Genomic DNA, 18,943 nt, shown 5'->3' with positions numbered 1-18,943 from the left:
TAAAGAACCTACTGATTCTAACATTTACCAAAATGTCAATTAGTACAACTAGAGACACCAAATGTCACCAGAGTACTACTAAGAGGCGCCTAGGGCAGATATGACACAATATAAGATCTTAAATATAGTACAATTTGGAGAGAGATATTACCATAAATGTGGTGGAAGGTGAAGTACTGTTTAGGGATATATATGACAGCAGTATTTTGTGAAAAATAGAGATCCTGACTCCTAATGAATGGATGCGAAAATCAAGTTAAAATAAGACAATTCAAAAGTGAAGATAGACAATGTGATAATGATATATAGGAACTGTATTAGTCCAATCAATATGGTTAACTTATCAAGTCCAGCAGAGTCCAAAGACTAGTACCCAGAGGGTATATGTGGTGGGCAATATTCCAGGAAAAAGTAGGCTGCTCCTCCAGAGTGCCAGGAACACAGATGGAAAATCTAGAAGAAATTAGATAGAGGGTGCCACATGGTGCAGATCATATGGGATAGATACAAAACAACAGTATGATCATAGGAATCCTACTCACAAGTTGTAGCGCACATAAAAGTGCAGTAATCGCAGTCCGGAACTACACGTCGTCCGGTCGACCACAATAGATAGATTTCACTGATGGAGGTCCTCGTCTCACCAGGGAGAGTCCAGGGATATCCAAGAAGATAAAGTAGATGTGGATCAATGCACCAAAGATCCAACCGGGAGTCCAAAAGGTGCTTGGGAGGGAGCCAAATGGATTTGTCAGGCCCGAGCCCAAGGGAGAAGAAGTATAAACGGCAGCAAATGGAGAATTTAAAATATATATAAAAAGTTTTTTTTTAATAACAATAAAAACAACAGCAACTCGTTTCTCAGTGTAACACACTGTTTCATCAGGCTATACAAACATTCTCTAAGCTGCCATATTTAAAATAATTGAGAACCAATCATTGATCAGAAAAATCTCACACCCCTAATGGGGCATACCAATATGCAGAAAGAAATTGAATCAATACAGAAACAATTGCAATTTTTCCTACCTTAATTCTGATTGGCTGATAGAATCCTATCAGCTAATCGGAATTCGAGGGACGCCATCTTGGATGACGTCACTAAAGGAACCGTCATTCATCGTTCAGTCGTCGGTGGAAGAAGATGGCTCCGCGTCGGCTCGTTTGAAGATGGCTCCGCTCCGGATGGATGAAGATTGAAGACGTCGCCTGGATGTTGACTTCAATCGGATGGAAGACTTCTTCAGCGCCCCTTGGATGATGACTTCAATCGGATGGAAGACTTCTTCAGCGCCCCTTAGATGATGACTTCTGCCGCTCCGGATGTCTTCTTCTGTTCCATCGGTGGTCGGCTGGCTGAAGACGGCTAAAGGTAGGATGATCTTCAGGGGGGTAGTGTTAGGTTTATTTAAGGGGGGTTTGGGTTAGATTAGGGGTATGTGGGTGGTGGGTTTTAATGTTGGGGGGGTTGTATTTTTTTTTTTACAGGCAAAAGAGCTGAATTCTTTGGGGCATGCCCCGCAAAAGGCCCTTTTAAGGGCTGGTAAGGTAATAGAGCTGTTAACTTTTAAATGTAGAATAGGGTAGGGCATTTTTTTATTTTGGGGGGCTTTGTTATTTTATTAGGGGGCTTAGATTAGGTGTAAGTAGCTTAAAATTGTTGTAATATTTTTTAAATGTTTGTAACTTATTTTTTTTATTTTTTGTAACTTAGTTTTTTTTATTTTTTGTACTTTAGTTAGTTTATTTAATTGTATTTAATTGTAGTTATTTGTAGGTAATTTATTTAATTAATTTAATGATAGTGTAGTGTTAGGTTTAATTGTAACTTAGGTTAGGATTTATTTTACAGGTAATTTTGTATTTCTTTTAGCTAGGTAGTTATTAAATAGTTAATAACTATTTAATAACTATTCTAACTAGCTAAAATAAATACAAAGTTACCTGTAAAATAAATATAAATCCTAAAATAGCTACAATGTAATTATTAATTACATTGTAGCTATCTTAGGGTTTATTTTACAGGTAAGTATTTAGTTTTAAATAGGAATAATTTATTTAATGATAGTGTAGTGTTAGGTGTAATTGTAACTTAGGTTAGTTTTTATTTTACAGGTAAATTTCTCTTTATTTTAACTAGGTAGCTATTAAATAGTTATTAACTATTTAATAGCTATTGTACCTAGTTAAAATAAATTGAAATTTGCATGTAAAATAAAAATAAATCCTAAGACAGATACAATATAATTATTATTTATATTGTAGCTATCTTAGGGTTTATTTTACAGGTAAGTATTTATTTTTAAATAGGATTAATTTAGTTAATAAGAGTAATAATATTTAGATGTATTTAATTAATATTTAAGTTAGGGGGGTGTTAGGGTTAGTGTTAGACTTAGGTTTAGGGGTTAATAATTTTATTATAGTTGCGGCGGTGTAGGGGGGGCAGGATAGGGGTTAATAATTTTATTATAGTGGCGGCGGTGTAGGGGGGGCAGGATAGGGGTTAATAGGTATTATGTAGGTGGCGGCGGGGTCCGGGAGCGGCGGTTTAGGGGTTAACATATATATTATAGTTGCGGCGGGGTCCGGGAGTGGCAGTTTAGGGATTAACATATTTATTATAGTGGCGGCGGGGTCCGGGAGCGGCGGTTTAGGGGTTAATCAGTTTATTAGAGTGGCGGTGGGCTCCGGGAGCGGCGGTTTAGGGGGTAATACATTTATTTAGTTGCAGCGGTGTAGGGGGGACAGATTAGGGGTGTTTAGACTTGGGGTACATGTTAGGGTGTTAGGTGTAGACAGCTCCCATAGGAATCAATGGGATGTCGGGCAGCAGCGAACATGAACTTTCGCTATGGTCAGACTCCCATTGATTCCTATGGGATCCGCCGCCTCCAGGGCGGTGGATTGAAAACCAGGTACGCTGGGCCGGAAAAGTGCTGAGCGTACCTGCTAGTTTTTTGATAACTAGCAAAAGTAGTCAGATTGTGCCGAACTTGTGTGCGGAACATCTGGAGTGACGTAAGAATCGATCTGTGTCGGACTGAGTCCGGCGGATCGAAGCTTACGTCACTAAATTCTACTTTTGCCGGTGTGTAGGGCTTGATAACTTAGGCGAATCAGCCTCGCCACAAATACGCTGCGGAATTCCAGCGTATTTGAGGTTGACGGCTTGATAACTAGAGGCCATAGTCTCATCTGATGATTTAGAAACATTCTTAATCTTTCCGTTTTCTTTAAAGGCTATACTTCATTGTCCACCTTGGAATCTGCCCTTGAATGTTACTTGTCTTATCTCAGTTAAGATATAGTGTAAGCATGGCACAAGTTTTGCTCCTTTTTGGATATTGACTATACCTTTTCTGAGTTTCTACCTATAACTAGTAACCTACTATTTTCTCCTGGTATAAATCATAAAGTCTTTAAATATTGGGCTGAAAAAGGTTTACAATTTGTGAAACAACTAGTTGATGGAAATTACCAAATTCTTGCAGTTGAAACAATTTTCCATGATTATGAGCTACCTAGGTCAAACTTGTTTGCCTAATTTCAAATACGACATTTTATCTGATCACAGAAATGTCTCTTCCCTCCTACAATTGCGTGGTCTGATATCAAGTTCCGTATACAAAAATGTATATCTGGTGACACCTCTATCTCTTTGATGTAAGACATCATGTTGACTAAATTTGGATAATCTTTGTAACTTGTGGCTACCAGTTATCTCTTCAATAAACCATGAAATAATTAAACAGAGTTTCATCATTCTTGTCAAATGTAAAGTTTCTATGAGCTGGAAAGAATCGCGTATGAAATTGATTAATAATGACTATTTATCGCCTCTTAAAGTATCTAAGTTCTACGCAATAAAGTCTAGTGCCTGCCCTTACTGCTCTAATGTTATTGCAGATCTGTATCAAATGTTTTGGTTTTGCCCCAAAGTCAACCAATTATGGTTGAAAATTATATATTGGTATAACAAATTGTATAAAATAACTATCTCTTTCTCGTTAGATCTTTTTTTTTATTCACCCACAGAGCACTAGAGACAGTGGCCTCTAGTTATGAAGCCGTCTACTTAGCTGCATTCACCGGCCCAATACGCTCGCCTAAGCTCGCCTACCATCGCCGTCGCGGACCTGAATACGTTCGCCAAAGTTATCAAAAAAGCTGTCAAGAAGCCACGCACCAAGTACGGAGCGATGAGCAGTGGACTGTTGTTAACTGACAGTCATCGATCTCGCTGCTCATCGGCTTTTTTGCAGCTTTTTTGATAGCCTGTCACTAAGCACCCACACTAAACTACACTGTTTTACCCCCTAAACCGCTGCTCCCGGAGCCTCCCGCACCTAAATAAAGTTATTACCCCCTAAACCGCCACTCCTGGACCCCGCCGCAACTAAATTAAATGTTTAACCCCTAAACCGCCGCTCCCGGACCCCGCCGCCACCTATATTAAACTTATTAACCCCTAAACCTAAGTCTAACACTAACACCCCCCTAACTTTAATATTATTTTAATAAATCTAAATAAAACTTACTATTATTAACTAAATTAATCCTATTTAAAACTAAATTCTTAACTTTAAAATAAAGCCTAAGATAGCTACAATATATCTAATAATTACATTGTAGCTATTTTAGGATTTATTTTTATTTTACAGGCAACTTTGTATTTATTTTAACTAGGTACAATAGTTATTAAATAGTTATTAACTATTTAATAACTACCTAGCTAAAATAAGTACAAAATTACCTGTAAAATAAATCCTAACCTAAGTTACAATTAAACCTAACACTACACTATCATTAAATAAATTAAATAAATTACCTACAGTTACCTAAAATTAAATTAAATTAAATAAACTAAACTATAGTACAAAAAAAAAAAAACACTAAATTACAGAAAATAAAAAAGAATTACAAGGTTTATTTAAACTAATTACACCTAATCTAAGCCCCCTAATAAAATAATAAAGCCCCCCAAAATAAAAAAAATGCCCTACCCTATTCTAAATTACCAAGTAACCAGCTATTTTACAAGCCCTTAAAAGGGCTTTTTGCTGGGCATTGCCCCAAAGTAATCAGCTCTTTTACCTGTAAAAAGAAATACAACCCCCCCAACATTAAAACCCACCACCCACATACCCCTACTCTAACCCACCCAAATCCCCCTTAAAAAAACCTAACGCTAACCCCCTGAAGATCATCCTACCTTGAGCCGTCTTCACCCAACCGGGCCGAAATCTTCATCCAAGGTGCGCAGAGGAGGTCCTTCATCCGGTAGAAGTCTTCATCCAGACGGCGTCTTCAATCATCATCCATCCGGAGCGGAGCCATCTTCAAAGGAGCTGACGCGGAGCCATCCTCTTCAACCGACGACTGAACGATGAATGAAGGTTCCTTTAAGGGACGTCATCCAAGATGGCGTCCCTCAAATTCCGATTGGCTGATAGGATTCTATCAGCCAATCAGAATTTAGGTAGGAAATTAAGGTAGGAAAAATCTGATTTGAACAGACAATAGAATGCGAGCTCGGCACTTTTCCGGCCCAGAGCTTGCATTCTATTGGCTGATCGGAACAGCCAATAGAATGCGAGCTCAATCTGATTAGCTGATTGGATCAGCCAATCCGATTGAACTTCAATCTGATTGGTTGATTGAATCAGCCAATCAGATTTTTCCTACCTTAATTCCCAATGGCTGATAGAATCCTATCAGCCAATCGGAATTCGAGGGATGCCATCTTGGATGACGTCCCTTAAAGGAACCTTCATTCGTCGTTCAGCCGTCGGTTGAAGAGGATGGCTCCACGTTGGCTCCTTTGAAGATGGCTCCGCTCTGGATGGATGAAGATTGAAGACGCTGCCTGGATGAAGACTTCTACTGGATGAAGGACCTTCTCTGCGCACCTTGGATGAAGATTTTGGCCCGGTTGGGTGAAGACGACTCAAGGTAGGATGATCTTCAGGGGGTTAGCGTTAGGTTTTTTTAAGGGGGGTTGGGTGGGTTAGAGTAGGGGTATGTTGGTGGTGGGTTTTAATGTTGGGGGGGTTGTATTTCTTTTTACAGGTAAAAGAGCTGATTACTTTGGGGAAATGCCCCGCAAAAAGCCCTTTTAAGGGCTGGTAAAAGAGCTGGTTACTTGGTAATTTAGAATAGGGTAGGGCATTTTTTTATTTTGGGGGGCTTTATTATTTTATTAGGGGGCTTAGATTAGGTGTAATTAGTTTAAACTTCTTGTAATTCTTTTTTATTTTTTGTACTTTAGTTAGTTTATTTAATTGTATTTAATTGTAGTTATTTGTAGGTAATTTATTTAATTTATTTAATGATAGTGTAGTGTTAGGTTTAATTGTAACTTAGGTTAGGATTTATTTTACAGGTAATGTTGTATTTATTTTAGATAGGTAGTTATTAAATAGTTAATAACTAATAACTATTGTACCTAGTTAAAATAAATACAAAGTTGCCTGTAAAATAAAAATATATCCTAAAATAGCTACAATGTCATTATTAGTTATATTGTAGCTATATTAGGGTTTATTTTACAGGTAAGTATTTAGTTTTAAATAGGGATAATTTAGTTAATAATAGTAAGTTTTATTTAGATTTATTAAAATAATTTTAAAGTTAGGGGGGGTGTTAGTGTTAGTGTTAGACTTAGGTTTAGGGGTTAATAAGTTTAATATAGGTGGCGGCGGGGTCCGGGAGCGGCGGTTTAGGGGTTAAACATTTAATTCAGTTGCGGTGGGGTCCGGGAGCGGCGGTTTAGGGGTTAATGAGTTTAATGTAGGTTGTGGCGGTGTTGTGGGGGGCAGGATAGGGGTTAATAACTTTAATATAGGTGGCGGCAGGGTCCGGGAGCGGTGGTTTAGGGGTTAAGCAATTTATTTAGTTGCGGCGGGGTCCAGGATCCGCAGGATAGGGGTTAATAAGTTTATGTAGTGGCGGCGGTATAGGGGGCAGCAGATTAGGGGTTAATATGTATAATGTAGGTGGCAGCGGGGTCTGGGAGCGGCGGTTTAAGGGGTAATAAATTTATTTAGTTGCGACGGTGTAGGGGAGGGCAGATTAGGGGTGTTTAGACTCGGGTACATGTTAGGGTGTTAGGTGCAGACGTTTCCCATAGGAATCAATGGGATATCGGGCAGCAGCGAACATGAGCTTTCGCTATGGTCAGACTCCCATTGATTGCTATGGGATCCACCTCCTCCAGGGCGGCGGATTGAAATCCAGGTACGCTGGCCCGGAATAGTGGCGAGCGTACCTGGTAGTAGTTTGATAACTACCAAAAGTAGTCAGATTGTGCCGAACTTGCGTTCGGAATATCTAAAGTGACGTAACCATCAATCTGTGTCGGACTGAGTCCGGTGGATCGAAGTTTACGTCACTATATTCTACTTTTGCCGGGCAGTAGGGGTTGATAACTAAGGCGAATCAGCCTCGCCACAAATACGCTGAGGAATTCCAGCATATTTGCGGTTGACGGCTCGATAACTAGAGGCCAGTGTTTCGATAAATATTTTAAATACCATCATATTGACAGCCAGATTCTGCATACTTTTTTGGATGAGCCAATAGAATTGACCTCGCATTCTATTGGCTCATCCAATCAGCCGACAGCCAATCGGATTGAAGTTCAATCCAATTGGCTGATTAAATCAACCAATCTGATTTTTCCTACCTTAATTCCGATTGGCTGATAGAATCCTATCAGCCAATCGGAATTCGAGGGAAGCCATCTTGGATGACGTCATTTAAAGGAACCTTCATTCGTCTTTAGTCCGTCGGCCGAGGAGGATGTTCCGTGTCAGAGGTCTTGAAGATGGAGCCGCGGATGGATGAAGACTTCTGCCGGATGGAGGACCTCTTCTGCCCCGCTTGGATGAAGACTTCTGCCGGATGGAGGACCTCTTCTGTCCCGCTTGGATAAAGACTTCTGCCGGATGGAGGACCACATCGCCCGGATTGGATGAAGAATTCGGCCCGGCTGGGTGAACACAGCTCAAGGTAGGGTGATCTTCAGGGGGTTAGTGTTAGGTTTTATTAAGGGGGGATCGGGTGGTGGGTTTTAATGTTTGGGGGGTCTTGTATTTTTTTTTAACAGGTAAAAGAGCTGATTACTTTTGCAATTTAGTATAGGGTAGGGTATTTTATTATTTTGGGGGGCTTTTTTATTAGGGGGCTTAGATTAGGTGTAATTAGATTAAAATTCTTGTAATATTTTTTATTTTTTGTAATTTAGTGGGGGTTTTTTGTACTATAGTTTAGTTCATTGAAATGCATTTGAGTTTAGATAATTGTAGGTAATTTATTTAATTAATTTATTGATAGTGTAGTGTTAGGTGTATTTGTAACTTAGGTCAAGATTTATTTTACAGGTAATTTTGTAGTTATTAACTATTTAATAGCTATAATTGTGCCTAGTTAAAATAAATACAAAGTTGCCTGTAAAATAAATATAAACCCTAAAATAGCTACAATGTAATTATTAGTTATATTGTAGCTATATTAGGGTTTATTTTATAGGTAAGTATTTAGTTTTAAATAGGATTCATTTATTTAATTTTAGAAATTTTAATTTTGTTTTATTTAAATTATATTTAATTTAGGGGGGTGTTAGGGTTAGGGTTAGACTTAGGTTTAGGGGTTGATAAATGTATTATAGTAGCGGCGACATTGGGGGCGGGAGATTAGGGGTTAATAATTGTAGGTAGGTGGCGGCGACGTTGAAGGGGCAGATTAGGGGTTAATAAAATTTATTATAGTGTTTGCGAGGCGGGATTGCTGCGGTTTAGGGGTTAATACATTTATTATAGTGGCGGCGATGTCCGGCCGGCAGATTAGGGGTTAATAAGTGTAGGTAGGTGGTGGCGACGTTTGGGGGGGGCAGATTAGGGGTTAATAAATATAATATAGGTGTCGGCGATGGTAGGGGCAGCAGATTAGGGGTTCATAGGGATAATGTAGGTGGCGGCGGTGTCCAGAGCGGCAGATTAGGGGTTAATGGTATAATACAGGTGGCGACGATGTTGGGGCCGGCAGATTAGGGGTTAATAAGTGTAAGGTTAGGGGTGTTTAGACTCGGGGTTCATGTAAGGGTGTTAGGTGTAGACTTAGAAAGTATTTTCCCATAGGAAACAATGGGGCTGCGTTAGGAGCTGAACGCTGCTTTTTTGCAGGTGTTAGTTTTTTTTCCAGCCAGCTCAGCCCCATTGTATCCTATGGGGAAATCGTGCCCGAGCACGTTTTTCCAGCTTACCGCTACCGTAAGCAACGCTGGTATTGAGGTTAGAAGTGGAGCTAAATTTTGCTCAACGCTCACTTTTCTGAGGCTAACGCAGCCATTCAGAAAACTCGTAATACCAGTGTTGTTTAAAGTAAGCCGTGGAAAAAAAAGGAGCGTTAGCCCCGCAAGTTTTTACCGACAAAACTTATAATCTAGCCGTTAGATTTTATTATTGTTTCAAAGGATATTGATCTTGATAGAAGGTAGATATGTAATATGAGATGTCCTTATAGCAGAAATTAGAGCTGCAACAACTAATCATCATAATCGATAATAATTGATTATGAAAATAGTGGTCAACGAATCTCATAATCAATTAGTTGGTCTGTGCACAACACCAGCTGCTTCACTCTAATGAGCTCCTGCGCATGGTATTGTGTTTTATGGTTATGTCCTTAGCCTAAAGGACGTCTACAGACGTTTACTTTTCACTTTTCAGGACAGTATAAGTTTACAACTACCCCTGGCTTATCTGCAACCCAGATATAATAGTCATCATTTGGATTGTTTATATTAAATCAGGTTATTTGAAACTATGCTTTGCATGATATAGTGCTGAGCTTGTTATTTACACCTTGCCCCTAGATTTTTGGGAGTTATTTGAATTAATGTGCACTTTTATCTGTTTGCACAATTATTAGCGGATTGCTTGCTTTTGCTGATTATATGTACTGTATAAATAAATGTGTAAGACTTTGTCCTGTTATTGATATACAGTCATAAGAACTTTTTATTTATTTTTTTATTTTTTTTATATTTTTAATTAATTGTGATATGTACCAGATTCAACCTTTTATAAGTATATATCTTTTATTTTTAGAGCGGACTAGATATTTCCCCTAACCTTATACCTGGTTATTTACCATTGCATATAGATATTCAAGATATTTTTTATGTTAGAATGAAGTCCAGGGTTACTTTATTGAGAGGCCCCTTGCCAAGGTGGAATTTCTACCTCTTTTCAAACAGTTTTTGGTTTTGTTTAATGTTTTAATTATAAAGCTGTGCTCTGCTGCTTAAAAATTGGACAAACAGTAAAGTTTTAGTCTGAAGTTTATATTTGTACACTCAGTATGTGGATTCTTTTTAAAATATAGGAAACAATAATTGATTTTTTTTATCCGATTAGTCGATTAATCGAAAAAATAAAAATTAATCGATTATGAAAATAATCGTTAGTTGCAGCCCTAGCAGAATTATATTTTATGCTATATATACAGTCCTGATACAATAAATATAGTATTCTGGAGAAGCCTAGAAACCGAGCTATTAACAAATAATTGTAAAGAGTTAATATTAGGTAATGACTTCAATAACGCTCCTAAAATACCGCTAGACAGATTCATAAATGGCGAAATACGTCAAAAAATCAGACAAAAGAAAACGGAATGCTGGAGTAAATATTAGTAAAAAGAAACCAGAATAGTTCAAGAAATAACTCAAAATCTTTAATTGTTAGGAATCTGGAGGTTAAGAAACACAGCAGATAATAATTATACGTGGATTTCTATAACTCATAAGAGCGACTATTTCCTTATATCAGAAAAACTAGTCAAAAACATTTCAGAAGCTAAAATAACTCATAATAATCTCAGATCACTCTCCCATTAGTTTGTCACTAGGCTCCAAAACGAGGTCTAGTAAAAGTAATAGATTCTATTTTCCAGAATACTTGTGTAAGAGTAAAAACTGTACTCACTTTTTAGAAAGTAAATGGAAGGATCATGAGCTTTTGGGCAGCGTCTGTCAGGATTCCATTTCATGTTTTACTTCTCTCACTTCTCATCACATGGTTCTCTCACTTTCATGTTACTTAAGGCTCCACCTGTCAGCAAACAGGTGCTTAGTTATTTTCATTAGCAGGAGTAACAGCTTACACACAGTCTCTGAGCTGCATTGTTTTTCTCAAACCAACTGCTTTCACAAAGGACTGTTTGCTTGGATTACTCTGGACTATTTTCTACAAGGATTACATCCCCTGAAATATCCTGTTTGCATCCTTGGATTTACAGCTAAGTTACCTCTTAATTTTATTCCATGCATACTAATAGAGAACTTAACTGCTGAATTGTTATTGTACACTTACAGCATCACTCTTAATTTAACTGGAGCTGACAGGCACTGCAGTTTTCTAAATTACTCTGCACACTATTTCATACTGGGGAATCACTGTCTCCTGCTGCTTTAAGAACAAGACACTTTGAGCTCTAAGATTACAAGCTTGAACTGAAGAGGATTTAACTATTTCAAAATAAAAACTGTTACTTGGTTTTGCAACCGCAAGTCTGGGCATGTTGCCAAATTCCTCTCTTACTCTGCAGCAGCTGCTCTCAATAAACACAGCTACAAAGTAGCAGCTACAAGACAACTGAAGAATTCTCTGTGACTTGTTAAAAGTATATCTCTTGCAAACCAAGCTTACTTCTTACAAGGATTAACCAACTCTCTCCTGCATTACATGTTTATTTAATGTAAGCTTAAAAAATAATTTTTGTTCTCTCAAGTTCTTTAAATTAGAAGCATATTTTTCTTCTATCATTTTTTCATTATTTTTCCATACTGTGCCAGTCTAACAGTATTGGAAATATTGTGCTTAGAAGGATTCATGTTGTGATAGTACTAACAGCATTGAACCTCTAACTTAATATTAATTCACCACAGGTTTACTGGTCTATGCTCACCTAAATAGCCCAAAAACCCTGGTGATACAAAACAATAATTGATCTGCAGTTGCGTTCCACTTACATAGTTGAGATAGACTTTACAGCGTCAAAGGAAGAAATTAGAGGAGAAAATGTAGCACATAAAAAAAAAAAATAAGGCTATGGAAAAACAACTTGCCAGGCAGGTTTCTAATTCTTATAATAAATATCTTTTAAATCCCTCACAATTTGTTTGGGATAAATATATTCATGGTAAAGAAGAAAGAGATTTCAATACAAAAAAGATTACAACCAAGAGTATAAATCTATAGATATGCACAAATAAACAGGCAAGATCTTAGCTAATTTCATTAAAATGAGGAAGAAATCTAATGTAATATCTATGATAGAGGAACTAAGACTGAAGAAATAGCAGAATCATTAGGTCTTATTTCTCCTAAATATATGATACATTTAGAAAATAAAAATGAACTGATCATTGGGCTAATCTCTGTATATCTAGATAAACAGATCATTAAGCTAAACTCTGTATATCTAGATAAACAGATCATTGAGCTAAACTCTGTATATCTAGATAAACAGATCATTGGGCTAATCTCTGTATATCTAGATAAACAGATCATTGAGCTAAACTCTGTATATCTAGATAAACAGATCATTGAGCTAAACTCTGTATATCTAGATAAACAGATCATTGAGCTAAACTCTGTATATCTAGATAAACAGATCATTGAGCTAAACTCTGTATATCTAGATAAACAGATCATTGAGCTAAACTCTGTGGGCAAGATTACAAATGCGTTGTCGCCGGTTTTTACGCGGTTTTGGTGTCACATATACGGCGCTGCATATAAATGCGGCGCGTATATTTCGCCCGTCGCCCGACATTTTTACTCCCATAAGCTAACATAGAACCACGTCTCAAATTGATATCACATATTCAGCGCAGGGACTTACGCTGCAAAAATGGAGAAATTTTACTCCATTTTCACCTCGCCACACATAGGCAGGCACAGCAAGCCTTATGCTGAAAATGTGAGCACCGTAACTGCCTGAAAATATTAACTAACACCTAACGCATGCGCAATATCTATCTACCTGTCAACCGCAATCCCCCACCGCAATAACTAATAAAGTATATTAACCCCTAATCCACCATTAACCCACATCGCAATCAACGTAATAAATGTATTAACCCCTAATCCGCCAAACCCAAACAACGCAACAATTCTAATAAATCTATTAACCCCTAATCAGCCAAACCCCCACAACGCAAATAACTATTTAAATTACTAAGCCCCCTAACCTAACACCCCCTAAATGAAATCCAATTACCTAAATTAAAAAATGCTAAGTTACAATTAAAATAAAAAAGCTAACATTACTTAAAAATAAAAAAATTAAAAATTAAATTAATCTGATTACAAAAATAAAAAAGTCTAACATTACATAAAATAATAAACCAAATTATTAAAAATAAAAAAATTAAACCTAATCCCTTTGAAAATAAAAAAGCCCCCTCCCCAAAAATAAAAACACTCCCTAATCTAATGCTAAACTACCACTAGCCCTTAAAAGGGCCTTTTGTAGGGCATTGCTCTAAGTTAAACAGCTCTTTTACCTTAAAAAATACTAAGTCCCCCCCTCTAACAATAAAATCCCCACCCACCAAACCCCTCAAAATAAAAAAAATCTAACACTAAAAAATCCTAAACTACCCATTGCCCCTAAAGGGGCATTTGTATGGGCATTGACCTTAAAAGGGCATTCAGCTCTATTACTGCCTTAAAAAGGGCATTCAGCTCTTTTAAGAGTGCTCAATATATCCTTAATCTAAAAAAAATAAAAAAAATCCTAATTTGAACAGCCAATAGGATTTCAGCAGCTCTCATCCTATTGGCTGATTTGAATTTGAAGAATCAGCCAATGCAAGGGACGCCATATTTAAACGCGTACCTTGAATTCACTATTCAGTGTACGACGGCGATCGTACGAAGAAGATCCTCCTTGCTCCATAGCTCCGCGGTCACCGGTCCTGCTCCACGCTCATCTCCGCTCTCCCCCGGCTTGGTCCTGGATGAAGAAGGAAGTGGTCCCCGCTTGGAAGAAGATGTCGGCCGCTTGGAAGAAGACTTCACCGCCTGGAACAGGACCTTTTCCGTTGGACTTCAGGAACGGTGAGTATCTATTTGGGGGTTAGAGTTAGGATTTTTTTTTTTTTTAGATTAGGTATATATTGGGCACTCTTAAAAGTGATGAATGCCCTTTTAAGGGCAATGCCCATACAAATGCCCCTTTAGGGGCAATGGGTAGTTTAGGATTGTTTAGTGTTAGGTTTTTTTTATTTTGGGAGTTTGTTAGGTGGTGAGTTTTACTGTTAGAGGGGGGACTTTGTATTTTTTAAGGTAAAAGAGCTGTTTAACTTAGGGCAATGCCCTACAAAAGGCCCTTTTAAGGGCTATTGGTAGTTTAACATTAGATTAGAGGGTTTTTTTATTTTGGGGGGGGCTTTTTTATTTTCATAGGGATTAGGTATAATTTTTTAATTTTTGATCATTTTGTTTATTATTTTCTGTAATGTTAGACTTTTTTATTTTTGGTAATCTTAGATTAATTTATTTTAATTTAATCTTAGGTTTATTTTTCTTAGTACTGTTAGGATTTTTTATTTTAGTTGTAATTTAGGATTTTATTATTTTATGTAATTTGGGGTTAATTTAGTGGGTGTTAGGCTAGGGGGCTTAGCAATTAAATTAGTTATTTGCGTTGTGGGAGTTTGGCCGATTAGGGGTCAATAGGTTAATTAAGGTACTTGCATTGTTGGGGTTTGGCCAATTAGGGTTTAATAGGTTAATTAGGATTATTGCATTGTGTGGGTTTGACGGATTAGGGGTTAATAGATTTATAAGGTTTGTTTTGCGATGTGGGTTAATGGCGGATTAAGGGTTAATAGTTTTAATAGCTACTTTGCGATGTGGGTTAATGGCGGATTAGGGGTTAATACATTTATTAGGTAGTTTGCAATGTTGGGGTTGCCGGATTTAGGGGTTAATACTTTTACTAGGTAGATCGAGATGTGGGTGAATGGCGGATTAGGGGTTAATAGTTTAATTAGGCATATTGCGTTGTGGGGGGTTGTCGGTTTAGGGGTTAATACATTTATTATTAGTTGTGATGTGGGGGGATTGCGGATATAGGGTTTTTTACGTGTCGGGTTTATTTTTGGGAGGCGGGCTAGACTTTTACAGGAGATTTTATATATTTTTTTATTTTCTTCTGCTCCGGCAGTTTCTAAAGTGCCGTAAGTCACTGGCAACTCCAGAAATTTGTATTTACGGTCATTTCTGGACATCGCTAGTTTGTCTGACTTACGGCACTTTATGAACTACCAGAGTTCTGTAACATTTCCCTACCTTGTTACGTTGTCCTACCTACGTAACGTGTACGGCAAAGCCTAAATCTAGATAGAAAACTTTCATATCCGCCATATTTGTTTCAAAAGGAGGCTGATGTTAAAATAGTGATCAAATTCTGTGTAATTTTAAGACCACGTTATATTTGGCTGTTTTCAGTGCAGATCTCGCTGAAACATAAATAATTAAAATATGAACACAAAATATTATGTATGGTATTAGCTTGTGATGATAGCGTTAATTTTATACATGTATTTTTCAGGCTATGTAACAAAAAATAATCTAAACATATCTGTACCCTGAAAAAATACATTTATAAAAGTAACGCTATCATCACAAGCTAATAACATACATAATATTTTCACATCAGCCTCTGTTTGAAACAAAAATACGCGTTACGTAGATAGGAAACCGTAACACAGTAGGCAGATATTACAGAACACCGGTGCAGTGTATGTGATACCCCGATGTGTGAGGTGAAATTACGGGCGGTGCGGGTTTCAGCAGTTACGCTGAAGCTTGCGCCGCATATGTAATCTCGCCCTGCAGGGGGCGGCGTTGCACCAGCAGCTCTTGTGAGCTGCTGGTGCAATGCTGAATATGGAGAGCGTTCAGCGAGGTCTTGCGGACCTGATCCGCACTGTCGGATCAGGTCCGCAAGACCTATGATTAATAGGCCTCTATATATCTAGATTAACAGATCATTGGGCTTATCTCTGTATATCTAGACAAACAGCTCATTGGGCTAATCTCTGTATATCTAGATAAACAGCTCATTGGGCTAATCTCTGTATATCTAGACAAACACCTCATTGGGCTAATCTCTGTATATCTAGATAAACACCTCATTGGGCTAATCTCTGTATATCTAGATAAACAGGTCATTGGACTAATCTCTGTATATCTAGATAAACAGCTCATTGGGCTAATCTCTGTATATCTAGATAAACACCTCATTGGGCTAATCTCTGTATATCTAGACAAACAGGTCATTGGACTAATCTCTGTATATCTAGATAAACAGGTCATTGGACTAATCTCTGTATATCTAGACAAACAGCTCATTGGGTTAATCTCTGTATATCTAGATAAACAGATCATTGGACTAATCTCTGTATATCTAGATAAACAGCTCATTGGGTTAATCTCTGTATATCTAGATAAACAGCTCATTGGGATAAACTCTGCCTTTTTAAAGCTCTTTTAAGGACCTTTATAGTACCGACCAGTCTTCTTTGAGTGGAGAACGTTAGATCATTGGGCTTTACACAAACAGATATGACAGACGCACAATAAATAACAGAGCTCCTATACTTTCTTGCAGGGGAAGTCACTGCACAACTAAATTACACTCTCATGCTGGACGCGGGGCGCTCTCAGAACCGAGCAGTCTTTAGTCCCTCTGCTAGACGGTCAGTCGATGGAACCCTGCAACTGACATCCAGTCGTGTGTGTGTGACGCACTCTATTGTACTGCCAGTGAGTGTCCCTGTCTATTGCTTAATTACACATTTACACTCTGTGACATCAAAGTAAAGAAAAGATCTGTTAATAAAAACAGCTCATTTATACAATAGATTAACAAAAGACTAAACTCAGCCTAAAGAAATAAATGCCTTGACTAAAGTAATACACCAAATGTATTTACGTTAATATAATATTACGATTACAAAGACACACGTGCTAAATTAAAATGTTTTGAAAATGTTTTATGCAAAAACATTGTTGAAATCAGCCCTAGCTCAGGATAAAGTAATCAGACAATTAGACCATACAGAAGGTGACATCAGGATAAAGTAATCAGACAATTAGACCATACAGCAGGTGACCTCAGGATAAAGTAATCAGACAATTAGACCATACAGCAGGTGACCTCATGATAAAGTAATCAGACAATGAGACCATACAGCAGGTGACCTCAGGATAAAGTAATCAGACAATTAGATCATAGAGCAGGTGACCTCATGATAAAGTAATCAGACAATGAGACCATACAGCAGGTAACATCAGGATAAAGTAATCAGACAATTAGATCATAGAGCAGGTGACCTCATGATAAAGTAATCAGACAATTAGATCATAGAGCAGGTGACCTCATGATAAAGTAATCAGACAATTAGATCATAGAGCAGGTGACCTCATGATAAAGTAATTAGACAATTAGACCATACAGCAGGTGACCTCAGGATAAAGTAATCAGACAATGAGACCATACAGCAGGTGACCTCATGATAAAGTAATCAGACAATGAGACCATACAGCAGGTGACCTCAGGATAAAGTAATCAGACAATTAGACCATACAGCAGGTGACCTCATGATAAAGTAATCAGACAATTAGACCATACAGCAGGTGACCTCATGATAAAGTAATCAGACAATTAGACTATACAGCAGGTGACCTCATGATAAAGTAATCAGACAATTAGATCATAGAGCAGGTGACATCATGATAAAGTAATCAGACAATGAGACCATACAGAAGGTGACATCAGGATAAAGTAATCAGACAATTAGACCATACAGCAGGTGACCTCAGGATAAAGTAATCAGACAATTAGACCATACAGAAGGTGACATCAGTATAAAGTAATCAGACAATTAGACCATACAGCAGGTGACCTCAGGATAAAGTAATCAGACAATTAGACCATACAGCAGGTGACCTCAGGATAAAGTAATCAGACAATTAGACCATACAGCAGGTGACCTCATGATAAAGTAATCAGACAATTAGACCATACAGCAGGTGACCTCAGGATAAAGTAATCAGACAATTAGATCATACAGCAGGTGACCTCAGGATAAAGTAATCAGACAATGAGACCATACAGCAGGTGACATCAGGATAAAATAATCAGACAATGAGACCATACAGAATGTGACATCAGTATAAAGTAATCAGACAATTAGACCATACAGCAGGTGACATCAGGATAAAGTAATCAGACAATTAGACCATACAGCAGGTGACCTCAGTATAAAGTAATCAGACAATTAGACCATACAGCATGTGACCTCAGTATAAAGTAATCAGACAATTAGACCATACAGCAGGTGACCTCATAATAAAGTAATCAGACAATTAGACCATACAGCAGGTGACCTCAGGATAAAGTAATCAGACAATTAGACCATACAGCAGGTGACCTCAGGATAAAGTAATCAGACAATTAGACCATACAGCAGATGACCTCATGATAAAGTAATCAGACAATTAGACTATACAGCAGGTGACCTCATGATAAAGTAATCAGACAATTAGACCATACAGCAGATGACCTCATGATAAAGTAATCAGACAATTAAACCATACAGCAGGTGACCTCAGGATAAAGTAATCAGACAATTAGACCATACAGCAGATGACCTCATGATAAAGTAATCAGACAATTAGACCATACAGCAGGTGACCTCAGGATAAAGTAATCAGACAATTAGACCATACAGCAGGTGACATCAGTATAAAGTAATCAGACAATTAGACCATACAGCAGGTGACATCAGTATAAAGTAATCAGACAATTAGACCATACAGCAGGTGACATCAGTATAAAGTAATCAGACAATTAGACC

General features: G+C 37.7%; 1 protein-coding gene across 1 annotated transcript in view; it reads left to right on the top strand.

The window, feature by feature from the left end:
- The window catches only part of LOC128642148 (integrin alpha-M), a 592,220-nt gene that overhangs the window by 309,625 nt on the left and 263,652 nt on the right, over window positions 1–18,943 (top strand). Inside the window, exon 17 of the mRNA XM_053694828.1 lies at window positions 16,693–16,847. Within this exon, the coding sequence (XP_053550803.1) occupies window positions 16,693–16,847 (155 nt within the window). The remainder of the gene's footprint in view (window positions 1–16,692; window positions 16,848–18,943) is intronic.

Source organism: Bombina bombina, chromosome 11 (assembly GCF_027579735.1).
Source record: "Bombina bombina isolate aBomBom1 chromosome 11, aBomBom1.pri, whole genome shotgun sequence".
In the NCBI taxonomy this organism is placed as follows: domain Eukaryota; kingdom Metazoa; phylum Chordata; class Amphibia; order Anura; family Bombinatoridae; genus Bombina; species Bombina bombina.
The sequence above is the reverse complement of the archived record's forward strand: the minus strand, read 5'-3'. Positions and strand labels throughout refer to the sequence as shown.